The sequence below is a fragment of the Miscanthus floridulus genome, chromosome 9 (genome assembly GCF_019320115.1).
Source record: "Miscanthus floridulus cultivar M001 chromosome 9, ASM1932011v1, whole genome shotgun sequence".
NCBI lineage: Eukaryota > Viridiplantae > Streptophyta > Magnoliopsida > Poales > Poaceae > Miscanthus > Miscanthus floridulus.
The window spans coordinates 108,599,159-108,614,561 of NC_089588.1; the positions used below are offsets into that span (position 1 = coordinate 108,599,159).

The following is a 15,403-nucleotide window of genomic DNA, read 5'->3' on the forward strand; positions in this document are numbered from 1 at the left end:
GCCCGATCTGTAGCATCGGGGGCGGTGGCATAGTGGTCAAATGAGTAGGTCGGCCCCGTCACTCTGGCGTACTCAACCAGGCCAAGGAAGTGCTCCTTGCACAGAAGACCGAGGATGCCATTGACTTGGCGTGTGTGAGCACCTCCACTCGCCACTTGCGGGCGCGGGCATGGGCGGCGCGGGCGCGGGCGGCAACGGCACTGGCGCGGTCTGCATGCATGCGTGTGTGCGTGTGTGCGGTGTGTGTGGGCCGGCTGGGCCGGCGGGGTTAAATCCCCCCTTTGCCGAGTGCCCCCGATCTGCCACTCGGCAAACTATTTTTTTATTTTTTTTTAATTCTCTGCCGAGTGCCACCTGGCCTGGCACTCGGCAAAGTATTTTTTAATTTTTTCAAATTCTTTGCTGAGTGCCACCCGGCATGGCACACGGCAAAGAGGGGTTTTTTAAAAAAAATTCAAAATTCTTTGCCGAGTGCCGTACGTCCTGGCACTCGGTAAAGAGGCTCCTTTGCTGAGCGCCAAACACAGACACACGGCAAACCATTTTTATTTTTTTTCTTCCTGCCCCCAAACTTTTTTTGTAGTCCTCATACAATACCTAGTACTCCATGTTCCAATGTGGCACATTTCTCGGACTTTTTCTATATTTCTTTAATTTATTTCATTTAATTGATTTTTCTTGGATAATTCAAATTATAACTGCTAGTCATTCGAATAATGAAAAAAATGAATGAAAAAATGATATTCATGTTATTTAGTATAATGTGAGGCCGTATCTAGGATTAGACCACCATTTTCGAACATCTTGTTCATGAAACATGACCACGAATTTATGGTCAAGTTGTTTTTAAATTCTATAAAAAGCAAACGAAGTCCGAAAATCATGAAACTTGTCGATATGTCATGATATCATATGTGGAGGCTGTGATAAAAAAATTGAGGAGGTTTTGCGCAAGTTTGTCACGTACGATACTTACCACCTCGTCGGCCTCTTCACGAAATCATGAAACTTCTTCGGAGATTCTTCGGTTTGCAAGCATCGTACGTGACAACTTGCGTGAAACCTTCTCAAATTTTTATCATAGCCTCCACATATGATATCATGACATCTTGACAAGTTTCATGATTTTCGGACTTCGTTTGTTTTTTATAGAATTTAAAAACAACTCGACCACAAGTTCGTGGTCATGTTTCGTGAACAAGATGTTCGAAATTGGTGGTCTGTTCCTGGATACGGCCTCACATTATACTAAATAACATGAATATCATTTTTCTATTAATTTTTTTCATTATTCGAATGACTAGCAGTTATAATTTGAATTATCCAAGAAAATTCAATTAAATGAAATAAATTAAAGAAATATAGAAAAAGTCTCACAAATGTGCCACATTGGAACATAGAGTACCAGGTATTGTATGAGGACTGCAGAAAAAGTTTGCAGGTCAAAAGTGAAAAAAATATGGTTTGCCGAGTGTCAAAAAATGACACTCGACAAATCACCACTTTGCCGAGTGTCAGGAGAAGACACTCGGCAAAGGATTAACGGCGGCTGCCGGCCGTTAACGGCGGCGACCCTTTGCCGAGTGTTCTGGTTTGTCGAGTGCCCGACACTTGGCAAACCTAGTCTTTGCCGAGTGTTATTGTTTACCGAGTGCTCGGCACTCGGCAAACCACCTCTTTGCCGAGTGCCAGTTGTTTGCCGAGTGCTTTCTCTCTGGCACTCGGCAAATAGCCTCTTTGTCGAGCGCCCGATAAAAAGCACTCGACAAAGTCTGGGACACTCGGCAAAGAAGCCGTCTCCGGTAGTGAAAATTCACGATGAATATAAAACCTCTATGATATGCCAATGGACGGCTATAAAAGAAAAAGAACTTTACTTTAGACGAAAGTTATATAGACTCAATAACATCAAGACCACGATCTCAGAAGTTCTCTGAGTTCATCCACCTTTAGCACTAATACTCCACTTAGTAATCACTCCATATATATATATATATATATATATATAGACACACACACACACACATACATATATTGTTGTTGTTGTGTTCATCTACATCTTCTTTGTTGCTTCTTGGTGCCTATCTGCCACATCCATGGACACCAGAGCCGCTTTCCTTGTGTGCTCCAATTCTTCCTTCTTTTCCTTAAATTTCTTTTCTGTTGCTTCTTGGTACGTATCGGCAGCGTCCATGAACAGTAGAGCTGCCTTCCTTGTGTGCTCCAATTCTTCCTCCTTTTCCTTACATTTCTTTTCTGTTGCTTCTTGGTACGTATCGGCAGCGTCCATGAACAATAGAGCTGCCTTCCTTGTGTGCTCCAATTCTTCCTCCTTTTCCTTAAATTTCTTTTCTGTTGCTTCTTGGTACGTATCGGCAGCGTCCATGAACAATAGAGCTGCCTTCCTTGTGTCCTCTAATTCCTCCTCCTTTGCCTTAATTTGTTTCCTTGCTGCTTCTTGATACCTATCAGCAGCGTCCATGAACGCCCCAGCCGCCTTTCTCGTGTTCTCCAATTCCTCAACCTTTGCCTTAACTAGCTTCTCCGCGTCTTCTTGGTACGTATCGGCAGCGTCCATGAACACAAGAGCCGCCTTACTTGTGCCCTCCAATTGCCTTTCGAGTTCATCCTTTTCTTCCTTAAGCTGCTCCTTTTCCAACTTGCACTTCGCCAATTCCAATTTGTGTTTAACTTTTTCCTCCTTACACTCCTCCAATTGCCTTTCGAGTTCATCCTTTTCTTCCTTAAGCTGCTCCTTTTCCAACTTGCACTTCGCCAATTCCAATTTGTGTTTAACTTTTTCCTCCTTACACTCCTCCAATTGCCTTTGGAGTTCATCGTTTTCCTCCTTACACTCCTTCAATTGCTTTTCGAGTTCATCCTTTTTTGCCTTAAGCAGCTCCTTTTCCAACTTGCACTTCGCCGATTTCAATTTGTGTTTCAAAGATTTTTTAAAGCCTTCCTTCTTGCATTCCTCCAGTTCATCCTTTGTCACCCTACGCTCCTCCCGACACTTATCCAGTTGCCTTTGGAGTTCCTCCAACTTGCTCTTCAAGTGGGAAAGTTGCCTTTGGAGTTCCTCCAACTTGCTCTTCAACTGGGAATTGGTCAACCATTCAACTAAAGTTCATTATTTTAGAGGGGGGTTAGAGGAGAGAGATGAGAATGCGACCACACTGTTTTGGATAGTGAAAAAAAATGATGTCTTTTTTGCTCACCTGTACCCCCTATTACATCCACTGCAGGCTCTAGTAGACCCTTTCTCACAGCCGCTCCCGCTGCCACTGCCGCCGCTCCCGCTGCTGTTAGGCCCGCTAACGCTGCAGGCAGGAGCGGCAGGAGCGGGAGAAACGCCATGTTCTGGAGAGTGGATACTTGTAGAGGTCGATCGGTGGCTTGCGGCCGTCTTCGCCCTCCTGGCGCTGCTGTTGTGACACACTCGCCGGAGGTGGAAGTCGCTTCCGCTGTCTTCTCCGTGCCCCGGGCAAAGGATGCGGTCCGTGGTCGAAGCTGCTTGGGAGTCAATATAGGGGGGGAGGAATCACTACTACACAAACTTTACTGGAGGCGGGCGTTTTCGGTTTTCCGCGGCGGGCAAAGCCGTCCGCCGCGGCCTAGAGGCCACGGTAAATCGTGGCTTAACCGCGGCGGGCGGCGTTGCCCGCCGCGGTTAACCGATTTACCGCGGCGGGCGGTGTAACGTGCCCACCGCGGTAAATATACTTTTACCACGGCGGGCACGTTAGGATGCCCGCTGCGGTTAATCATTTAAAAAAACAAAAAAAACCAGGAGCCCACCGGTGAGCCCGTTCTCGAGCCCACTGGCGAGCCCACCGGCGATGGATCCGGGCTTCCCACGGCTGCAGATCCGTGCCGCTCGGGGAGGGAGAAGAGGAGCAGCCGGCCGGGCCCCAGCGTCTCTGGAGAAGCCGGCTGGACACGCGACGCCACTGCAGGGCCGCCACCACCTCGCCAGTCGCTTGCAGGGGACCACGCCGACGCCACCTCGCGGATCCCCGTGCCTCCTTGCGGATCCCGCCGCGCCGTGGTGGAGGGAGGCTGCTGCGCCGACGCGTCCTCGCCCGCGGTGGTGGAGGTCCCAGCGTCGTGGCCGTGGTGGATCCCGGCGTCGTCGCCGTGGTGGAGATCCCGCCGTGGTGGAGGGAGGCCGCCGCGCCGACGCGTCCTCGCCCGCCGTGGTGGAGGTCCCGACGTCGTGGCCGTGGTGGATCCTCGCCCGCCGGATCCGGCCACCGCGCACCGCCACCGACCGGATCCGCCTCGGGACGCCGTCACCATATCGGACTGGCCTGTTTCGGCAATAGTATCATATATATCAGAATAAATTCCTCATCTCGATCCTGCAAGCACATCCGCACAAAAAAGATTTGTGTGTTGTGGACCACCCAGGCCAATAAAAAATGGATATTATGAATCAAACAAAACAAAGAGACAGTGGAAACCGGAAGGGAAAGGAAACGAAAGGGATGCATATATCTGACCTCGAGCAGCACAACAGAGGAAGACTCGCGCGACGACGGCTTGGTGCGACTGTGGATTGGCAGAGCGTCAGGGCTAGCGGCCGCGGCGGCGGGCCTCCGCGCTCGCGTGCGCAGCGGCAGCGCGGGTTTGCGCGAGAACGCATGGCCAGAGGCGGTAGCGGATCCCTGCTCGCGTCTTGATCCCGGCGTTTGCTTTTTTTCTTTCCATGTTCCCAGACTTCGAACCATGGGAGAAGAGAGGGAGGAGACGGGAGGAGAGAGGCTCGCGACAGGAGAGACTACGGCGCTATCGGTGGAGAGGAGTGAGTGAACTGAAACCCTAAACTCCTCAAGTGCTCATTTTATATGGAGACCAGTTATTGGGCCTCGCCCTGGGCCTGTTGGGCCTCGGCCATTTACCGTGGCGGGCATTATAGGATGCCCGCCACGGTAAATCGATTTACCGTGGCGAGCGTCTTAACACGCCCGCCACGGAAAATACATATTTTTCGTGGTGGGCATCTTAAGACGTCCGCTACGGCAAATCGATTTACCGTGACGGGCAAAAGTGCCCGCCACGGTAAATAAAAAATGCCCGCCGCGGTAAATCGTGACATTTATCGCAGCGGGCGAAAATAGGTGACCGCCACGGAGTGTAAAAATGCAACGCTGCGCATAATCTTTTGTGTAGTAGTGAATGGAGTGTCTACGAGGAAGCGGGAAGAAGCAGAGGAGTGAAGGGATGCCGTGTCGGTGCTGAAGAGGTAAGAAGCAGGAGGGATGAAAAGGATGCCGTGTCAGTGGTCAGTGAGGAAGAGGGACGGCGAGGGTAGGATGCAGTGCCAGTGAGAGGGAGGGAAGGAGAGAGAGAGAGGCTTGTGGGCTCTGGGCTGTGGCCCAGGTGACACTGACGCCCGTCCTCTTGAATCGATCCCCGGCTTGTGAGGCGGCGAAAAACGCGAACGCACGCGCGTAGCCCTTGGGACCGATTCGAGGTGCTCGGGTCGGGAGTGGGCACTGGTGCTGGGCCGCTGGCGGACATGTTCACGCATGATAGAAACGTATCCTTTTCTCTTGAGATTTGAGAATCACCAGAAACGCTTTCAAAATTCAAACGGCACTATAGCTTAGTGATTGGAGCTAAAATATTTTTAGCGACTCTAAGATTTCCTTCGCAAAGGACCAAAATAGAATCAGGGTGGTTTCACATAACTCTTGTCATCTTGTGCTAGCCCATTTTGTGCTTCTGCTATGTATTTTTTTTTCTAGTTAATCATTTTCATTTTAAGTATAATAAATTAAAATATGTTGTATTTAAGTTGTTCTATACCCACAAAAAATTCCTGAATTTTCATAATTTTTTACTTACTTATACGATTTTTATAGAAAAATATTTTAAAAATTATAATCAGTTTACCAGTCAAACGATCTCATAAAGTGATTCTAACTCATCATCTAAAACGTTTTTAAGAAAATTCAGATCAAAATATCTCTACAGAAATCTATCCCTACCAAACGGCAATCGTCGCTGCCCGAGATGATGGGGTGCTCGTCGGTGGGCGGCCGCCATGGTTCGCCACACCGATGAATCTGCTCCTGGAGGCGATTTCAATGTCTTTTTTGTCGTGTGTAATGTTATGCTCGTGCATACAATTGCATCGCATGGTATATGTTTTTAAGGTAAACGAAAGTTTCCTAAGGCCTTGTTTAGTTCCAAAAAGTTTTCGCAAAAAGTGCTACAGTAGCCATCCTATCAAATCTTGCGATACGTGCATGGAGCATTAAATGTAGACGAAAAAAAAATAATTGCACAGTTTGGTTGAAAATCGCGAGACGAACGTTTTGAACCTATAATTAGTCCATGATTGAATACTAATTGCCAAATAAAAACGAATGTGTTACGGTAGCCAAATTTCCAAATTTCACCCAACTAAACCAGGCCTAATTTAACTTGAGTACAATCATACCATATGCATGTGGGTGTGTACAATGTTCTAGAGTCCAAAATACTCTCATTCATCATGTTCTACCATCAATTCGCCTACATGAATTGCGTATTTGGAACGTAGAACGGGCATTATGAATTGTTTAGAAAAACTATAAGCTGAGGAAAAAGCTAGGTTAGCTCAAAAAAAAAAAAACAAAGATAAATGGCGTTCAGCATGACGGCACGTATATCAGACGGATCGTATACGGTTATATACGGTTACTTCCCTCCCAATACAAGACCGGGACCAAAAGTCATGGAACGCTGACGAGTGGGTCCCACACCTGCGGTCCCTACCTCGAGTCGTGACACCGCTGCTGCTTCTCGCCACCGTCACGCGTGGTGATCTACGCGGCCGCTGGCATTGCCCTTGCCCCCGCACCCGCACACTCCTATGGGCCGCAAGAGCAAGAAGGGTGGCGGGAGCAAGAAGCCGCCCCACCCAGCGGGGTGCGCGGCGCCGCCGCCGACCAACGCGGACTGGGAGGACGCCACCGCCGCCTTCCGGAAGGAGGCCGAGTCCGCGATCCGTGCCCGGTCCCACGACGACGGCTACGCCGCGGCGGCGGCGGCCCGCCTCGCGGAGTGACACCCGGCGTCGCCCCAGGCGCACCACATCCTCGGCCACGCGCACGCATCGATCGCGCGGGCGGGCGACGCGATCCCGCCGTGTCGCCGAGCTCGCCCCGCGCTGCCCCGGGATCGCCGCCACGGTCGCCTCTGCGCTCCTTTACGCGCGCAGGCCCGGAGAGGCCCTCGCGGAGTGCGCGCGCGCACTCGACGTGGCGGACCCTACCGACCCGGCCCTGCACGCCGCTGACGCCACCGCCTCCCGCCGCGCCGCCCTCACGGCAACGAGCCCCCAGGCGCGCGTCGCGGCGGCGCGGGAGCGGCTCCTCGGGGTCCGCGCCGACGCGGAGGCCCTCGAGGCCGCGGGCGCCCGCCACGACACCGCGCCACCGCCACCCGTGGGCGTGGCGACGCCAACGACGAAGCCACCGTGCTGTTGCCGCCACGCGGAAGGCGGTGACCGACGACGACCTGCGCGGCTTTCTCACGGTGGACCTCGAGTCCTCGACGACTTGAGGTCCTACTGCGACCAAACGAGCGGCGGCGTGCATCTGCTCACCTGCGCAGTGGAGTTTGCCAAGGCCACAAAGTCATGGGCGTACTGGCTGTGCCCGGTGTGCGACATGGTTTTCTTGGACGCAAACTCATTCCTGTCACACGTCGAGGGCGAGTACATCGATGAACTCCAAGAACTGCAGCCATTGATGCCCAAAAGAGCAGCCTTGGATTCCGAAGAGCTTCAGTTTTCCTTGAAGTGGGCGCCATTTGAGATGGGAGAAGAAGACGCGGAGCGAAGAAGGAACTTGGACAGGATCAAGAATGTCTTTGCTTGTCTTAATACATTTAAGGCTCTCCCTGTTGGCCTTGTGGACAAGGTCATCAAGTTTGCGAGGGCAGGTCCAAGAAACCATTGCCATATTGCATTCCTTCCTGTGTAACCTCATTGGATTCCATGGAAATTCAGAGACTCCATAAACCATTGGACCAGCTTTATAATCATTTATCCAGAGGATGGGAATTCGTGAGGATTTTGGGTGATGAAGGGAACAACAAGGGAGGTCGTTCTGATATCATATCTCTGGTTCAAGATGGGAGCTTATTATCTTTGGACGCTGAGAAGGTTGCTTCATCAAGAAAAAAGGATGGTTCTTGCGAGGAGGATGCGCTGTTTAGATAGCTGTTAAATTCTCTGGAAGAGGTTGCGATGCCATGGGCCAGCTTGAGGCAGAAGTGTGTCCATCATGGAAACGAAGTCCTGGAAAAGATATATGGAATATCAGATTTATTGCTGAGACAATTTGATATGAAGTGTGCTGCAAAGAAGAAAAATCATAGGGGTTATTCCCTTACAGATCGAGGTCCTTACTTTGCATGTTAATGGTACTTATATTTCAATTTATAACTCACTGTGGGTTTAGTGCAATCAGATATAAGGAAATTATGTCTTTGAGGCAGTAGAAAATAGAAGGAAGTTCGACATATATTACTACTAAACAGAAGAGTGCATCTCAGTTCCCTTGATTCTTGTCTGTTAATGTTCAGATTTTTCCTGTCAAACATGCAGGCAGATTCTATAGATGTTGAGATGTTGCTAATGGATAATGAAGTGGGCTATTTAAAGAGCAAGCTCGTGGAAGTTTGTACATTTCACTAGTAGAGAACAGACCTTTGATCCTCGACCAAAATGGGCTCTAGTCCCGGAATTTTTTGCGCCCAGGACTAGAGATACCTTCAGTCCCGGTTGGTGGCTCCAACCGGGACTAAAGGTCCCTGCCCAACGGCTACTGCGCCAGACAAAGATGGCAGGGACCTTTAGTCCCGGTTGGAGCCACCAACCGGGACTAAAGGTATACTTTTACTCCCGGTTGGTGGCTCCAACCGGGACTAAAGGTATACTCCCGGGCCGTGGTTACGCCCGGGGTTAGAAAGTTACCTTTAGTCCCGGTTGAAGCCACCAACCGGGACTAAAGGTCCCCCTTTATATCCCGGCCGTCTCCTTCCTCCCCGAGCCCGAGCTCAGCACATTTTGAAGCTCACTGCACTAGTGTTCTTGCTTCCTCTCTCCCTCCATTGTTCCTCCATCCATTCTTCGATTCCTCCGTCGATTTTTTCAATTTCTCCGTCGATTCTTCAGTTGTAAAGGTTATCAATCTCATACTCTCATTTTTCACCATTGTCTTATCTCATTTTGTTCACTATATATATATGGTTCTTTATTGTGGTTTTTTTTCATTTGTAAGCAATTTGAGCTCAAAATCACTTCAAGCTTGCATATTTACATGAAAGAATGTTAAAGTAGCTAGTTGAACTTGTGGACCGTGTTCATCTCGGCGACCATGTTCTCTGCCGAGCGGTAATGGACATCAAGGAGGAGCTTTGATTCTATGAGGGAGAGTGGCAACGGTCGTGGAAGACCGTGTTCCCTTCCTCGTAGAATCGGAGCTCTTCCGTGGCAAGTACGGTGCCGTCCGGTGGAGAAATGCTCGCCGAGATGATCACGTAAGCAAGTTCAACTAGTACGGATGGTTATTTATTCACATGTCCCGATATCGTCGCAGTAGTCTGTCAATCACCGTACTTTTTATTTTAACTTTTTATGAAATGAAAAACTTAGAAAATAGTTAGAAAATTATAGAAAATCCGTACTAGTTGAACTTGCAGACCGTGTTCAGCTCGGCGAGCATGTTCTCTGTCGAGCGGTAATGGACATCAAGGAGGAGCTTTGATTCTACGAGGGAGAGCGACAACGGTCGTGGAAGACCGTGTTCCTTTCCTCGTAGAATCGGAGCTCTTCCTTGACCAAGTACGGTGCCGTCCGGTGGAGAAATGCTCGCCGAGATGATCACGTAAGCAAGGTCAACTAGTACAGATGGTTATTTATTAAAACATGTTTTTGAGCTATAGTGTATTAAAAAATGAGTATAGAGATATAGATAATTTTATAGTTTCTTAATTTTATTTGTTTATAAAATGAGAAATTTATATTGTATTAAAAAATGAGTATGGAGAGTAGATGGCAACTGCTTCATTGTTTAGAGATATAGATAATTTTATAGTTTCTTAATTTTATTTGTTTATAAAATGAGAAATTTATAGTGTATTAAAAAATGAGTATAGAGAGTAGATGGCAACTGCTTCCGGGTCCTCGGCCTCTCATGGGTTTCCAAAGCGACTTAGGCCGGGCCTCCCTCTCATTCCATGCAGCAAGTGTCGTGATGAGACAAAGATTGTGATGGAGTACCGAGTGAAGAAGGAGGGTCCCAACAAGGATCGTATTTTCTACAATTGTCCGGATCGCAATGTGAGTTATTTTATCGTATTTAATGATTATGGTTAGTTTATACTTATTTTCATAATGGTTGTGATTAAAGTTCTAATTTTTTATTTTAATTTCAGTGGGATGGCAGTGGACGATGTTCAGGCTTCTACTGGGAGGAAGAGTATGTTGAACTCGTGCAAAAATATCTTACACAATAGGCAGATACGGCGGCTAATGAGGCAGTGATCTAGCCGAAGAAGCCCAAAGATGTTGCACAATCAGGGGATCTGTCTGTTTTAGTTGAGATTGGTCGTGAAATCCTTGTGCTCCTGAAATATATTTTAGCTTTAGTTCTTTTAGTTGTAGTTGGGATTGTCTACATTGTAGCGATGCTTAAACATTACTTACGTCCTACCAGCTACGTTCTTTTAGTTCTTTTAGTTGAGACAAATGATGGACGCCATTACTTACGTCCTACCAGCTACACTCTAAGCAAAGAGGAGAAGGAAATCATGTTTGAATGCTTAAACAACATCAAGGTACCATCTGGATTCTCCTCGAATATAAAGGGTATTATAAATGTGCCAGAGAAGAAATTCTATAACTTAAAGTCCCATGACTGTCACGTTCTCATGACGCAATTACTTCCAGTTGTATTAAGAGGAATTCTACCTCCAAATGTACGTCTAACCACCGTGAAGCTATGTGCATTCCTCAATGCAATTTCTCAGAAGGCAATTGATCCAACTGATCTAGCTAAACTACAGAATGATATGGTTCAATGTCTCGTCAGCTTTGAGTTGGTGTTCCCTCCTTCCTTCTTTGATATCATGACACACCACCTAGTTCACCTAGTCAAGGAGATTTTCATTCTCGGTCCTGTGTTCCTACACAACATGTTCCTCTTAGAGAGATTCATGGGAGTCTTGAAGAAATATGTTCACAACCGTGCTCGCCCAGAAGGAAGCATCGCCAAGGGCTATGGAATAGAAGAGGTCATTGAGTTCTGTGTTAACTTTATTCCCGACCTTGACTCGATTGGTGTTCCTAAATCGAGACATGAGGGGAGACTAAGCGGAAAGGGGACACTAGGGAGGAAAATATATATTGGTACGGATGATGATTATTTCAATAAAGCGCACTACACAGTTCTACAGAACTCCTCTTTGGTAGATCCGTATATTGAGACACACAAGGATCTCTTACGATCCGAGTTTTCAGGGAAGACTGAAGCTTGGATTACGCGTAAGCAGATGGAAACTTTTGGCGGTTGGTTGCGAAAAAAATGTCAAAGTGATGAGAGCATCCATGAGCAACTATATTTATTGGCTATGCAACCATCATGGCATATCGTCACATACAAAGGGTATGAGATAAATGGGAACATATTCTACACAGTAGCCCAAGATAAAAGGAGTACCAACCAAAACAGTGGTGTCTGCATAGATGCCACAGACCCGAATGGGAATAAGCAGATATATTATGGACGCATAGATGAAATATGGGAACTAGAATATGCACCTACTTCGAAGATCCCATTGTTCAAGTGCCAATGGGTCAAAGTGATCGGAGGCGGGGTAACAGTAGACAACGAGTATGGAATGATAACAGTAGACCTTAGTAATATTGGGAACAAAGACGAACCATTCGTCCTTGCCAAGGATGTGAATCAGGTGTTCTATGTCAATGATACGTCTACCAAACCAAAAAGAGGGAAAAACGATAATGACTCAACCAAAGAGCCAAAGCGCCACATAGTTCTTTCAGGGAAAAGGGTCATCGTGGGAATTGAGGATAAGTCGAACATGTCAGAAGATTATGAAAAGGATGACCGAATTCCGCCCTTCAAAGTGAACAAAGACCCTAGCATCTTGGTAAATGATGAGGACACTCCATGGTTACGACACGATCATAACCAAGGGACATACGTAAAGAAGAAGTTCACTGTTGTGCCCACTTGATGATATAGTGATTTAATGTAGTGTGTGTTTGAGATATTATGTAATAATTGTGAATTCACATGTTTATTATGTCATGTTTCAAATTAAATCAATGTTTGATTTGGTGGGATTTCTCTCTCAAAAAGGTAAATTAGGATATTGAGTGATGAAAAATTAAATTATTAACGTTAAAATGATATGAAAACAAATTTCCTATCCAAAACCAATAGTTTTAATAATTTTAATTAAACACTATATTTTTGCATTAACGATATAATAAATATTAGTTACATTATGTTTTATAATTGTAACAAAAAATAAAAAAAGTTAGGTTATAGAATTTTCCTATGTGCAATAAAGAAAAAGAAAATCCATATTTTTAACAAAATAATTTTGTGCCTTTTATTTAATTTACTATGTATTTAACAAGACTATTGCATTTCTATTAAAAAAATTTGCTTAAAACACGCGGGAAACGAAACTGCAGCCCACCTTTACTCCTGGGTTGGAAGCCCACCCGGGAGTAAAGGTGGGCTGCAGTTTCGTGGCCTGCCAAAAAAAACCTTTACTCTCGGTGCATGTTACCAACCGGGAGTAAAGGTATACCTTTACTCCCGGTTGGTAACACGCACCGGGAGTAAAGGACCTTTACTCCCGGTGGGGGGATGGCACCGGGAGTAAAGGGGCATGTCATATATATACCAGTGCCATCTTCTTCCTTGCGTTCTTCGCCGATTCCTCTCCCCCTGTGCCCACGCCACTCGGCCTGCCACACTGAGGACGCCACCGCCACCCCGCCCGATGTCGGTCGTCGCCACCGCCTCACGCGCGTCCGCGGTCCCCACACCACCCCGCGCGCCGATGACCTCGCGGCGCCAGCTGCTGCCCGGCCAGACGCGCGGCCACACCACCGGCCGCCCCGAGGTACGCTGCTTGCTCCATTCCATCTCCAGGCTACACCGTGACCGCAACAGATCGATATGATGATGAGGAGCACACGCTGTGCTTGCTCCAATCCTATTCCATCTCCATGCATGAAACACATGTTTTAGGCAAGTTCACGATCATGGTAACCGTACGTACTGTTGTTCATGTTTTCTTTTCCTACATGCATGCTTTGATACAGTAGCTACTGAAACTTTGGTTGTCACTTGCATACATACGTACGTCAACAAATGTGTGTATCGATCACAAACCCAAACGTATACTTAACTAATTTTCATGGCACATCGCACACGGCGTTCAGACGAGCATTATTCTCTGTCGCGCTAACTATTATAAGAAAGAAAGTGCCAAAGGAACAAAAAAAATTCCAGTGTATACGCGCCATCTATAAGCGCCATGCGTTTCTATGTATACGGTGGAGCACCGCCGCCCTCGTTCACCCTAGGGTTTAGGGTTTATATGGTGGAGCACCGCCGCCCTCGTTTGCCCTAGGGTTTAGGGTTTATATGGCGGAGCACCGCCTCCCTCGTTCACCCTAGGGTTTAGGGTTATGCCGCCCTCGTTTGATCATTTTTGGTGAGTGAAGGTTGGTTTGTAGGTGGTTGTGGATGATATAGCTGAGTCTATAAAGGGTGTAGCAGATGAAGTGGTTGAGAGTGTGCTTGAAAATACAGTTATGGAGATGGCGAGGGATATGGCATGCGAGGTGTGTTTTGAAGAGGATGCTCCCGATGTTTGGGAGTTCCAACGCCAAGGGTCGACTTGATGTCTTTTTTTTATCGATGTAACGTGTGTTGTTGTATTTGTTGTAAATTTGGCGTGTTGTTGTGAACCTCTTCGAGGGTTCCAATCATTGTAAACATTATTTGGAGCTATTTACTCAACGAGTCCGGATGCAGTGCGATTTTGTTGTCACTTTGGTTTGTAGCAACGCCCCCCTTTTCTTTTAGGCGAGGCTCATTGTTTATTGTTCTCAGAAACATGACGCGCAACGATGCCCCTTTCTTTCAGGTGAGGCTCGCTATTTTCCGTTTAATAAAACCTAATGTGTTTATTGTTCTCAGAAACTTGACGCGCAACGACGTTTAATACTCGCTTCCTGATTCTTCTTATCATACAAACCAACCTTCACCCGTCAAAACCTACTCGTTTAGGGTTTAGGGTTTATACGGTGGAAGATTTTACGCATGTAAGCAAAGATTTGACGTACTATATATTGGTTTTGTTTTTTGAAGCTAGATGGCCGACCCGAGAAACATGGATGAGGAGGAGTTGATGATGAATTTGATCAACACTGGCACTCAAGTTGCCGGCGATGATGGTGCTAAAAATAACGTGCAAGAGGATGCAGATGACGGGAGTCAGTACTTAGCTCTTGAACAAAATGAGCAACAACATATTGGCCAAGTACATATTTTTTATTATTAGCTATATATATTATCATATGTCGTATGTGTGCTCATGACATTAAAAATAATGTTTATGTTTTGTAGCCCTCTGGATCGACATCAACAACTACAACGAAGAGTAAAAATGTCCGAGGTCCCAAAAAACCATTGGAGGGCCGCTTCATCATCTCGGAGTTCAATGTGGATACAAGCGAACCGGGGGGGGGGGCAAATAACATGAAATTCGTGCACCACTGTGGTTACCTTGTACAGGACCGGCTCCCGATCAGTACCCACGAATGGAAGAAGAAGACCAATGCTCCTCATATCAGTTTTGTCTCCGATCGTGACAAGACGTTAATTTGGAAAGATGTCTTGGTACATTTCACGCTCCAAACAGATGGCTATGATGATATAATAGATGGTGATGAATTGAAGGAGCGAGTTAGGGATTGGGCAATGAAGAAGATGGCCACCTAGTTTTAGACTTGGAAGAAACACCTATACACGATGTATGTCAAGAAGAACATAGCACCAGATTTTACTGTCCTAGGCCCAATCTCAAAGCAGAGGCCCTATTGGGATGAGTTTGTACAGTACAAGACTTCGGAAGAGGGTGTGAGTCGGGTGATAAAGAACCAACGTAATGCCCAACAGAAGACATACCACCATAACTTGGGATCAGGTGGCTACCCGACTGCCATTAAGAAGTGGAACAAAATGGAAGCAGACCTTCTTGCCAAGGGTATCACACCAGAATCACTCGAGTGGGGAGAGTGTGCAAAGAATTGGTTTTTCGCTCATGGGGGAACACTGGACTAGGAGACAGGGAA

The 15,403-nt window shown here is 47.0% G+C and overlaps 1 protein-coding gene across 1 annotated transcript; it reads right to left on the reverse strand.

The window, feature by feature from the left end:
• Positions 1-2,049: 2,049 nt before the first annotated feature.
• LOC136482599 (uncharacterized) lies at positions 2,050-3,472 on the reverse strand. Its single transcript, XM_066479819.1, has 2 exons — positions 3,219-3,472; positions 2,050-3,120 (listed from the first exon to the last, which is right to left on the reverse strand). Exons 1-2 carry the CDS (start codon positions 3,355-3,357, stop codon positions 2,054-2,056), a joined length of 1,206 nt encoding a protein of 401 aa, XP_066335916.1. The 5' UTR covers positions 3,358-3,472; the 3' UTR covers positions 2,050-2,053.
• Between the last annotated feature and the right edge of the window lie 11,931 nt (positions 3,473-15,403).

Coding starts and splice junctions, on each gene's coding strand:
- LOC136482599 (XM_066479819.1), bottom strand. CDS start 3,357: ATGGCGTTTCTCCCGCTCCTGCCGCTCCTGCCTGCAGCGTTAGCGGGC. Junction 3,121..3,218: donor GGATGTAATAGGGGGTACAG/GTGAGCAAAAAA, acceptor AATGAACTTTAG/TTGAATGGTTGACCAATTCC.